Genomic DNA, 11122 nt, shown 5'->3' with positions numbered 1-11122 from the left:
ACCCAACAAGCATAATACAGGTGAGGAAGGAATAGAGGTCCCAAGTGCCAAAGAAAGGTCCTCGCACACTGCTTGCCAGAAATTACAAAGAAGATTTTATCTCCTCAGGCTTTTGGAAACCAGGGGCAACTCTTCTGCTCCTTGAGTAATCATGTGTGTATACAAGAAGTATTCCCTTGTTTAAAAAATCCTGTGGAAAACAGTTGTTGCATCAAGACCTTTCTACGTGTATCATTTGATAGAAAGAACAATACAAAAAGACCAAATTTGTAATACATTTGTATTTTCTTGAAAGAAAAATACAAAAAAGAGGCATTTGATATAATTTTTTATCTTGTTCGTGTTCAATACAATGTTGATGGGCAGTGACTGATTGACCAGAGTCCCAAAATACAGCCAGAGAACACTATTGGACATGTTCGAATTTCCTGGCTGTATTGGGTCAGTTGGTCATGGACCTATCAACATTTTTCGTTTGGGATTGTACTCTTTTTTTTTGGGGGGGGGGGGGGGGTTGCTCAAAAGAGTACTCTTTGTACTCTTGTGAAAATGTTGAAAATGATGGATGGCCCCTTAGAAGAGATTTGCTGACTTGCCGATGATGGTTTGATTTGACTTTAGAGGCATACTATTAAAAATATATTTAGGACTTTTGGGGTGTTCCACTGTACTCCACCAGTGTCACAGTGCAATGAAAAAGAAAGAAGCGTCATTTCTCCACATGCACACCTCAGGAAGAGGTGGTAGTCCCGCTTCATTGTTTACACACATCCACACACACGGGTCAAAGTCTCCATCATATCTCTTTAAAATTCATCTAAAAACAAAACTGAACCCAGCCAGCCAGCCTTAATGCACCTAAATTACATCAATCAGCGCTATATGTTCCCAAACCTAGGCTGGGGAACATTTTGATAAACAGGATGGTACTTTAGATTATTTGCGGTTACCCAGGTAACAAGAACAAAAGCGCATCAATGAAGCACATTATCTTGTCAGGACCGCCGCGGTGGTAAAATGATTGTGAACTGTGGATGGAAGGAGGGCTCGCCTATGTAGCATAAGCACATACTCACAGCACAGACAAGCCTGCATGATATGGTGCATGTATTCTGGTTCAGTGAAAAAGAATAATGACAAAACACTGATTTTGTTAGAACATCTCTGACCTGGAATGACTCGTGTTTCACTTTGTAAACTATACAGGATCACCAAGTCTTCTAATATTGCAGGGATGACAATTCAAAACACACTCAGGAAATGTTGTTGATGTGTTCATGTCAGAATAAAGTTATGAGCGTCAGACTCTTTGGGGACACTATTGTGCCCGTGGATGTCATCATAACAGGTAGGAGTGGCTAGACAAGGTGTATGTGTGTTAATTACATGAAAATTTGAACGTAATTAATTAAATAAATTAGTTACTGTTGTTAACAGGCTATTTTTACAGCCTTTTTTTAACAATAAAAGAAATCAATATTTTTAGTGGTGTGTTCCCAATAACCAAAACTCGGTACACAACACCATGCAGCATATGTATATGCACTGCACTGAAAATACTAAACCTTGCTGCTTTTAAATTTAAATTAATATCTACACTTCTAATATTCTATAATAGCCTTTACCAGTCTGGGCATTGATAGCAATGCCATATAACATGGATAATATGTCACCATACAACCAAATGCATAACCCTTCAGGTCCTAAAGTCCTTACTTGGCTATAGTCACTGCTATAAACCCCAAAATTAAACTAGAACTATACACAATTTTCTCATTTTCTCAATAGGAATTCCTGTTGAGAAATGCTTAAAGTCTTAATTTCAATACTTTAAAACTAGCTACCATAAACTTTGACTCCAGAGCATCTCAGCAGCCAAGAAATGCCGTCCAGAAGACCCAATAAAGATTCAGCAACTGCATCCTGCACCTGATTCAAAACACAAAATAGCAGGCCGATGCAAGGATATTCATACATCATTCAATCCATGAAATATGTGAAATATGTACTAATGTTTACCATCCAGGGATTAGGCAGCTTGGGAAGTCCAAGTCTTTTTGCCATATCAACGCATGAGGTCCTGTTCTTCTTAACACCACTTTGCATGCCGGCTGTTTCACTTTCCTCTCTGGAGATACACGAGAGCACCAGCAGGGGTTTGGATGTCGAGCTCAGCACGGCCCGGATCTGAGCCACTTCAGATTCTCCTTCACCTTTTTTAACACACGTGTGTGATGTAGAAGAGGCGCGAAAAGAGGGGCTACGATTAAAGCTCTATAGTAATCATTTTAATAGCTTTAATAGTCTCACCTCCTTCTGGCTCAGCATTGGCCACATAAATGACCCCATCTACTACCTGGCACACCTGCTGCACCTGAGCGGCCGGCCTGTAGACTGGCTGACCAGACTCATCGTGTCCGACTAAGGTGAAGAGTTTGCTGCTCATATACTGCTTCTGCACTCTGGCTCGCTCCCTCTCGGCTCTGCACAAACACAAAAACTAAAATAAGCATCAAATTGTTACAGCTAAAAGACTATTCTGGGTATGCTTACTTGTTTGAGGAGTAAAGCGTAAGGATGTTGAACTTGTGCTGGTTGTTGAACAAATAATTGATCCCTGAGCCGATCCCTAGGATGGCGAAAAGGAGGGTGGAATGACACTTACACAGGCAAACACAGCCACCTACTGGTGGATTCAGCATCCTGCAACACGAACAATATGGTCAATTGTAATCACATACAGTACTGTAGTGTCCAGGGGCGTCACTAGGTTCTGAGGACAGGGGGGCCTTAGCCCCCTGGAGAGGCACAGGATATGAATGAATGTAGTAAACATTCAAAAAAATCCAAAAAACAAATAAACAAGAACCGGGATATAACTTTCCCACTTTTGGACAGATTTAGTAGAGATACTCAATAGTTTTAGGCCACCATTAAATGTGCAAAAACTATGTCTCTTACATAGTTGAGTCTACCGCTCACACTTCAGGAACCACTTTATTAAATCTAGCAAAGAAATTATATAACTGTCAATATACAGCTTGATACTGCCAACTTTTTTGACAATAACTGAATAGTAGATCTATATCGCTATACAGGTTGTACACTGACTACTCTAAAGTATATAGAAGTTTTATTTGTGTTTATTATTGACCTTTGAGATGATATAGTCAAACGTGAGGGTGATAGTGTAATAGACTAACCCCAGGTTCAGGGGTCAATTATCATAGCCATGGCTAGCAGATACCACCAAATAACTTTTTAAAGTTTGATGTCAAGAGAAGACTCCCCCACCATTGATCTGTCTGTTCGGGATACCAGACACAGGTAGGACATGAGGAGCGTGCATGAGCCTTGTGACCAAAGAGACATCCAGTTGCTCAATTCCAGGACCAAACATGGCGTAGCGAGGTTCTGCAGAAGGCACCAGAGACTGCAGTAAGGATGTCAATACTTTGTAAGTTGGACGTGAAGGAAGCCATTTCTGTCTGCATGAGGGGCATCCTTTCAGATATCTGTGGGAACACACGTGTGTCACTGCATTGTGTCCAAAGTTCAGCCAACTTTGAAGTAAAAAAAAAAAAAAAAATAAGAAAAAAAGAGCACCAACTCTGCCATGAAGTCAATATTTGATGCCAAGGCCTCTTCTGCATCATCACAGAGGCGTGGGGCGTCTAGCGTCTCAAGTCTGGGCATGGTTAAGTGATCGATTGAGTGCCAGTTGGGCATGTCTCTGAAGAGAAAATACCTCCACAGCAGTGGATCTCGAACCACGGCCCTCCAGTAGTGGCTGGTTGCTCCCAGGCGACATATGTCCACAGGAGACAAGAAGGTCATGACGTGGAACTGCACGTCCACCTTTAGGATGGAATGAGTAATTTATGCCTAGATTGACCAGTTTAAGGAAGGTCGACAGTACATGTATAATGAATTTAGTAAATTCCATACCACATACGATTAATTATGAAGTAATTTTTAAAAATGTCAATTTTGTCACATATGAACACCGTAGCTCTCTCGCAAAGAACTCACCGGTAAATAGTCCAGAAAGTTCGGCCCTTCCTCTCTGTTGTCCAAAAGATCTGCTTTCACACCGGAAGAAAAATATAAGTCACGAAAGCGTCTGAGACTTCGAATAACGACTGACTCGCTAAGAAAATTTGTCTTCCATGCCATGACTTATTAGAGGTGGTGAAATCATGCTGTATGACAACAAACGCGACGTGCCACTTTGTCACATTTCCGCATTGCTGACAAGCAGCGGTGCATCATGGGTTGTGTAGTGCCACAATATGGCGCCCTGATGAACGAGATCGGCATTTAAAACAAAACTCGTTAAAACAACACGGGCTTTATTGTCACCAAGGACATAAAAAACAGAAAATTCCATCCAAACACTTTCTCTATTAAAAGCTAGACAAATAAAAGTTAATTACATTTTGGGAAATTGCAATAAATGATGGGAATAAGAGTGGTGGATCATGAATAACTGCACAAATGCGTTCCAACTTTCTGAAAAACTTGCCTTTGCCTTGTGTGTATTTCATACACATTTAAAACGTGTGTAAATATTGTATGAACAGATGTCAAATAATAAAACCATACCAAAATGGCAACTTAATAAATAAAAATGTTACTGTGCAATATTTCACTTTAGGCTGTTATTGATAAACTTAAAAAAAGAGCATATTTTATTAAGAATCTTTTTTCTTTTATATTAATGTTATAATTATAACACATTCTTAGAGCAAAACAAGTGCCCTAGTCAACAGTCTGGAATCGTGAGCACTGCTTTTTCAGCAGAATGGGTAAAAAAAAAAAAAAAAACAACTTCACTGTCAGTTTTACATCACTTGCCGACCTTTCTTCCCCATAGCAGAGTGAGGTGGTTTTGACACCCTAACTGAAATACAATTTCTCCTCTCACGTCCTCTTATTAGCCTTTCATTACACTGTACCTCACCTTTTTTTTTTTAAATGGGGGGATTGGAAAAACACTCAATACTGATCTTAGATGTGTGTCCGAGGAAGGCCCAGACACGACAAACGCAGCAGGCTTCACTGTAAAACACTGAGTATTTCCTTGGCATTCTCTGTGTTCCAGCCCTGTCCCTGCAAAGGACCCTCACAGGCAAGCACATACTTGTTGAGTATCTGTGTGCCAATGTCCCTAAACTGAAGGCGATCTTCTTTACAATCCACCATGTCGCTGCTGTAGTCTTCGTACTTGACAGCCCAGAAGCACATTTCCCCGATGTACATCATTGTCAACAGGTGCGTGTCTGAGAAAATGCCTTGGAAACGAGTGAAGGGATATATTATAGTCAAATCAATACAAACGTGTGTATTGCCAATATTTGCACCAAAAAAAAACAAAACAAAAAAAAACATACCTTCAGCTAGGAAGCCTGCAGTAGCAGTATCGTGGAGCACCACCCCGTCATTGAGCTTCACTGAGTTCCTCACCTGCAGCATCCGCATTAGGTAGCGCACTCCTTCCTGAATACACTGCATGAACAGACCAGAGTCACATGATGCATACAGACAAGCATGCCAAGTACAACATTCCTTCAAATAGTGGTTTCAGCTCTAATAGATCCTTCACCTAATCTATTATAATTGACATCACCATGTGTCACTTAGGACATATTTACCATAACACACACACAGACCTGCAAACCCTAAAGACATTTTATGAATACTCCACCCCCATACGATTTCTGGGTTCCATGTAAGCAAGCGCTAATCTAAGCGCTAATTTAAAGATAAACACACACATTATTGTACATCTAATATCTCACTGTTGATTCAGAGATGTAATATTCTATAATGCGCCAGCAAGTCTGCCGTGGTAGATTTTTTTGTCTTCTGTACTGAGTCAAATATAAGACATTATTTATTTCCTACAAAAACAATATGAAAGAGACGGGGGTCTTATATTTGGGGTCTAGAGGCTATTGTCGTAATCACCCCCCTCCCCCTGAACAAGCAGTTTTACATTCAGGGTTGCCTTACATTGGGGTCTATATTTTAATCTGATTATGTAGCATTACTTCCTGAAGGAAAATGAATTACTTGGGTAAAAATATAAATTGAATCACATTTTATCCCCCAGTACTCTCTACCACTGAATAACTAAACACTATAGACCTGTACAAACTTTATAAGGAAACTTGCCACGAAATGCAAATTTGTTACCTTCAGGAATGTCTCTTTGTTCTTCTTGATCCATTGCTTCCTCTGGTGAAGGGTGTGGCAGTACATGTAAAGCAGTGCCCCACGTCTCCAATAAAGGCATTCTAACAGCTCCAGGCCCAACACAGCTTGCACCTTATAGACCAAACACGTAACCGTCACAGACTGACAAGCACAGTATGCTGGTGCTGCACAGAATTAACTCTCATTCTATGTCAGTATTGCACAAACACAGTGACTTTCATTCGGTTTCACATCTTCTTTATATGCAAGATAAGCCCACGCATTACACCGAGAACATACAGGAACCACACCTCTTGAGATGGTGCAAGTCGCCCCACCAACACCTCCGGCTCAGTCAGATCTTGCAGGAGCTGCTGGATTTTAAACGGAGAACATTCCTCTGGAAACTCTTGATCCACCAGTTTGTTCTCTTCATAAAATGTAATATCTAGGATCACCTAGAACACAAACACAATTGTTATTTATTTTTAGTTCTACTAATTGCTGTTCCACTACACATGTAATCATTTTACGATGTTACGTACCTGTGTGTAATCCTGAAGTAGCTTGGAGAGGCTACTACTCTCTCCTCCTTGTCTGTAGTAGCTTTTCAACTTGTCTAGTATGGCAGATGCATTTTGTAAATAGTCGTCATCTACGGAAAAGAGATAAGTTAGACTATTGCTTGACTGGGTCACCGACAGCTGTGAAAAAACAAATGTGCAAAAAATGAATAAAAACACATTGCGGTCATGTAAATACCCCTTACTTTTGACGGGAAGCACATAAATGACTTGACAGAAACGTTAATGGTCACATTTACGTTAATGTCACCGAAGTGTTGCTAGCCAAAACGGCGTGAATGTTTACATTTATAAACTATCGTGAGGGGTGAATATTAATATACCTTTCTGCTATATTTACAACTCACACCACGGTATAAAACAATTCTGCGCCATCTGTTGGTTAGAATTCTGAAATGTCAAACCATTAAATTGGATATGATTTGTGGTTGCACGGCTGCACTTGATAACGCTAACAACAGCTAGCGTGCTAGCTAGCTAAAAACGATATATGGCTGTCAGATACTCCCACGACGGCGATGGTGACCAACAGGGGCATTATTTCCCAAAAGTGTTCGGTGTTACCTTGTTTTTCAGCTTTGAGAGCAGAACACTTGGCATCTAACTCGAATATCCGTCTCTCCAACTCAAGGCCTTGTCGCCTGTAGTCGTCGGCCATGACTAAAACTAGTAGTCACGTGATGCTGAGTCACGTGCCCAAGCAATGCCAATGCGGCAATGCGACACTATTTTTTAAATTGGATATGTTTTATTATTTTGAAAAGCGGGTTAAATAATACCGCACAAACACTATAGTAACTGAGTATGAATCCCTCGTCAAAAACATTTGTAAGGTCGGAATACGACCATTAAAAATGTAGCTCGCAACGACGTCATGCCTGTGACGTCACTCTATGTCTATTCTTTGTTTACACAGACGTGAATATGCGTGCGGGTGTGTATTTTTTCAGAAAGGAGCCAAAGATGTCTTTGGTACACGTCGCATTAAAAACTACAATTTAGTGTCATATTTGCCATGGACTCACATTTAAATTTTGTAAGATTAGAATTCAAGTTATCCATTATTATATTTGATATAATATAGTCATACATATAATGTAGTCATACATTTAGACACTATGTTTATGCTGGTCAAAGATCCTATCGATAGTATATGACAGGAGCGCTCAGCTGTTTTTAAGGGCCTACTGCCAAAACACTATATAGTGAAAGATCTTTTGATAGGACCACTCAGTGTCCAAACTTTCCACCGAGGTCCACCTTGGTGTTCTGAACTGCTTCCTCAATAAGCATTTAATGTTGATAAGCATATTGTTTAATGTTTCTATTTGCTATATATATGTATATACAAAATATATATGTATGCTAATATATATTATACATTCACAATTAGATAAATATAGAATATGTGTGTGTGTTACAAATGACATTTTTGTGACAAATGTAGTGCAATGCCATAGACCAGGGGTCGGCAACCTTTACTATCAAAAGAGCCATTTTACCCCCTCGCTCACTGAAGAAAAATAACAGCAGAATATAGGGGCTGCATAGCGGTCGAGTGGGTAGCGCGCAGACCTCACAGCAAGGACACCTGAGTTCAATCCCACCCTCGGCTATCTCTGTGTGGAGTTTGCATGTTCTCCCCATGCACGCCTTAAGAAATGTGTAGCAACATGCTCACATCCAGAGCAATTTGCTAGTCTCCCAAGATTTTGATTGAGGGAATTTTGGGATATCACAGTAGAGAAAAAGTGGAGTTGATCAAGTACTCTTGCTAGTATACGGCCTCACAGAAAGTCGGATTTTGTTCAAAAGATGCATATTTTCCTCATTTGGGTGTTAAAACAAATATTTGAGCATTGCAAAGGGAGCCACAACAAAGAGGCTGAAGAGCCACATGCGGCTCTGGAGCCGTAGGTTGCTGACCCCTGCCATAGACAGTACTGACGCCGCATATAGTGGGTTTCTCCCCTGCCGCCATGCTTCAACAGCGCCGCCATATTGGATGTGGCAAGGCTGCGGTGTCAATGAATACATTTCAATAGACGCATATTGATAAAGCGCGTTTCTACACAGAAATATACGTGAATTCCTCTCCTTTATACATTCCCACACGTACTCATATACAGTGAAGCGCCACAAACAACCACAATCACATTGTGCAGAAACAAAAACAAGCAAGTTGTTTTTGGAGCCCAGCTGTTTCTCAAGTATATTAGTGCGCGTGTGAATGTATAAATAAGAGGAATTAACTTACATTTCTTTGTAGAAAGGCGCTTTATGAAAGTAAGTATATTGAATTGTGTTCATTTACAGCGTAGCCTCGTCACATCCAATATGGCGGCGACGTTGTCGTAAGGCTCAGCGCTCGATGAGGCGTCTATCAATCTGAGAGCGGGTGCATTCAAGGCCTGGCAGAAAATGGGAAAATATTATACCACCGATTTAAACGTCGTTTGAATACGCCTATATATGATTTGGCAACGTTAAAGCAACACTGGTAAACATTACACGCGTAAGTATATGTATGTAATACCAGCTACAAACAGCAAATGTATGAACTCCAGCTTTTAGAAATGGACACCTGTGCATTCCGATAACACAAATGCAGCAAAGCCCGAGCTCTTGATGTGCCAGCCAATGTGACAACAGCTAAAGCTAAGGCTATTAGCCACATGCTAACAGCTCAGTCTACAAGTCGGCGAGTGCCTCTTGTTTTTACATCTCTCCTCTCCCCTACCGTCCGGCGTGTGTGCGTCTAAACATGACGACCTTCAGAGCCTTGTGTCGAGCGGACACTTTAAAACACCTCTCCGGTCCATGCAGAACTGCTTTCAACTTCGACAAGCCTCAATTGAGCAAGGTTGGTATGTGCATGTATTGCATTTGAAGATGGTTAGAATAGCTCCTGCACAGTCTTTCTATTAGTCGCTACAATTTTGCATCACTGTACATACCGACCAACTTTATCACGGGGTTTGTCAAACTATGCAATGTTATACAGTTACATGACAAGGATGATTAACAATAGTGCACAATAGCTTGTGGGAGTCAAGTTATGCTGTTGGAGGTCACACGTTCTTGCATAATTCACCTCCACTGCCTCTTACAAATTAACTCTCAAGAATGTTTTCCGTCATGTTTGCCTGTACCACGTTTGCATCCTATTTATATCAACTAGTCCCATTAAAGACCTGTCATACATAGAAGCAATTCAGGGGACACTGACTGCGAACTTTATAAAAGGAGGGAGGAAATCAGTGATATTGACATGGAAGCATAGGCAGGGCAGCATGTAAATAGGTCTTATTCAGTCTTGTATCTTAATAAAGTAGCTGAAATCTTAGAAGCATCCCGCCCTATGAGTGCAGTTCAGGCCCCCTTTGTTGCAGGATTTGTTCACCTTATCTACCTCTTTCTCCATTGTATAAAGTAATCTATCAGCTCTTTACACTGTGCACACATATTAGTGCCCTAATCCATTTAAACCTGTCGTATTTTACAGTGTAAACATCACTATTGTTATGCAGTTTTACAGAATGTTTTTTCTAAAACTTGCCCCTTTACTCTACCATTCACAGACGTGTACCTGCTACTTTTCGACCTCCAGCCAGAGAAGATCGCAGTTCTATTTCGATCCAACAGAGGCCGTCAAAGACATACCAGACGGTGCGACTGTATTGGTTGGAGGTAAATCCCACTTGAAAAAGAAACCCAGTTCAAGTGAATAGTGTAGCATTTAGCTGAAATCACATGGATTAAGTGTAAATTTTAACATTTGAGGGCTATTGGCCAGGTTGTGCCGTATAGGTGGGGTGGGGGGTTGCACCACTCTGAGGCCCCCAAAATAGGTAATTATTTCCAAATATAATTCTTTCATCATTTGAACGCAGAAACTGGAGTCTAGTATGTCTCAGAGTCCTGTATACATACAGGTATTGACGGCAAGTTTGCTTTTCTAAATGGTAAACATCTGCTGGTATGTAACATTTGTTGACTTTGTTCATTGCGCCACCTCTTTATTGCAAAGCGAGCATGAACTATGTCCTACACAAATTCTCCAGTACATATTAATAGTCAGGTCATCTGAGACAACTTCAAACATTTTCCATTGTCCTGTCCTGCATTGAAGGAACACCATGCAGGGAGAAATCAGCATGACATAAGACAGAGATCTTGCAAAATATTTTCCATTAGGAAAAGATAGTAGATGAATTGGATTAATAATCTTATTTCTCTTTATGCCTGTGGCTGTTTTATATGTACGAAGAGAAAAAAAGTTGTAATTTAATGATCTCTATGTGTTTCTTGGTAGCCATAATCCTTTGTAATTTGACCTT

At 40.5% G+C, this 11122-nt stretch overlaps 3 protein-coding genes across 4 annotated transcripts in view; 1 reads left to right on the top strand and 2 right to left on the bottom strand.

Annotated features, from left to right (window-relative positions):
• Nucleotides 1–1163: 1163 nt before the first annotated feature.
• On the bottom strand, nt 1164–4262 carry fbxo4 (F-box protein 4). 2 transcript variants are annotated; one of them, XM_058070739.2, is made up of 8 exons: nt 4033–4262; nt 3749–3858; nt 3611–3688; nt 3295–3515; nt 2554–2629; nt 2311–2483; nt 2020–2213; nt 1164–1929 (listed from the first exon to the last, which is right to left on the bottom strand). In XM_058070739.2, the coding sequence occupies exons 1-8, from the start codon at nt 4174–4176 to the stop codon at nt 1837–1839; spliced, it is 1089 nt and encodes a 362-aa protein (XP_057926722.2). In that variant the 5' UTR covers nt 4177–4262; the 3' UTR covers nt 1164–1836. The 2 variants fall into 2 exon arrangements, with proteins under 2 accessions (XP_057926722.2, XP_057926721.2); XM_058070738.2 differs by having other exon boundaries at nt 3611–3858; nt 4033–4260.
• A 73-nt stretch (nt 4263–4335) lies between these two features.
• On the bottom strand, nt 4336–7497 carry rimoc1 (rab7a interacting mon1-ccz1 complex subunit 1). Its single transcript, XM_058071127.2, has 6 exons — nt 7347–7497; nt 6744–6853; nt 6510–6656; nt 6199–6330; nt 5394–5508; nt 4336–5294 (listed from the first exon to the last, which is right to left on the bottom strand). Exons 1-6 carry the CDS (start codon nt 7438–7440, stop codon nt 5059–5061), a joined length of 834 nt encoding a protein of 277 aa, XP_057927110.1. The 5' UTR covers nt 7441–7497; the 3' UTR covers nt 4336–5058.
• A 1700-nt stretch (nt 7498–9197) lies between these two features.
• oxct1a (3-oxoacid CoA transferase 1a) overlaps nt 9198–11122 on the top strand; it is a 46006-nt gene continuing 44081 nt past the window's right edge. The window contains exons 1-2 of the mRNA XM_078789600.1: nt 9198–9645; nt 10364–10472. Coding sequence (XP_078645726.1) covers nt 9547–9645; nt 10364–10472 — 208 coding nt within the window. The 5' untranslated portion in view covers nt 9198–9546. The remainder of the gene's footprint in view (nt 9646–10363; nt 10473–11122) is intronic.

This window comes from Doryrhamphus excisus, linkage group LG3 (assembly GCF_037039965.1).
Source record: "Doryrhamphus excisus strain RoL-2023G ecotype Guam linkage group LG3, RoL_Dexc_Guam_v1.1, whole genome shotgun sequence".
In the NCBI taxonomy this organism is placed as follows: Eukaryota; Metazoa; Chordata; class Actinopteri; order Syngnathiformes; family Syngnathidae; genus Doryrhamphus; species Doryrhamphus excisus.
The sequence above is the reverse complement of the archived record's forward strand: the minus strand, read 5'-3'. Positions and strand labels throughout refer to the sequence as shown.

Coding starts and splice junctions, on each gene's coding strand:
- fbxo4 (XM_058070738.2), bottom strand. CDS start 4,176: ATGGCATGGAAGACAAATTTTCTTAGCGAGTCAGTCGTTATTCGAAGT. Junction 3,859..4,032: donor ACTTTCTGGACTATTTACCG/GTGAGTTCTTTG, acceptor TCCATCCTAAAG/GTGGACGTGCAGTTCCACGT. Junction 3,516..3,610: donor AATATTGACTTCATGGCAGA/GTTGGTGCTCTT, acceptor GTGTTCCCACAG/ATATCTGAAAGGATGCCCCT.
- rimoc1 (XM_058071127.2), bottom strand. CDS start 7,440: ATGGCCGACGACTACAGGCGACAAGGCCTTGAGTTGGAGAGACGGATA. Junction 6,854..7,346: donor TCTCAAAGCTGAAAAACAAG/GTAACACCGAAC, acceptor TCTTTTCCGTAG/ATGACGACTATTTACAAAAT. Junction 5,295..5,393: donor TGCAGGCTTCCTAGCTGAAG/GTATGTTTTTTT, acceptor CTCGTTTCCAAG/GCATTTTCTCAGACACGCAC.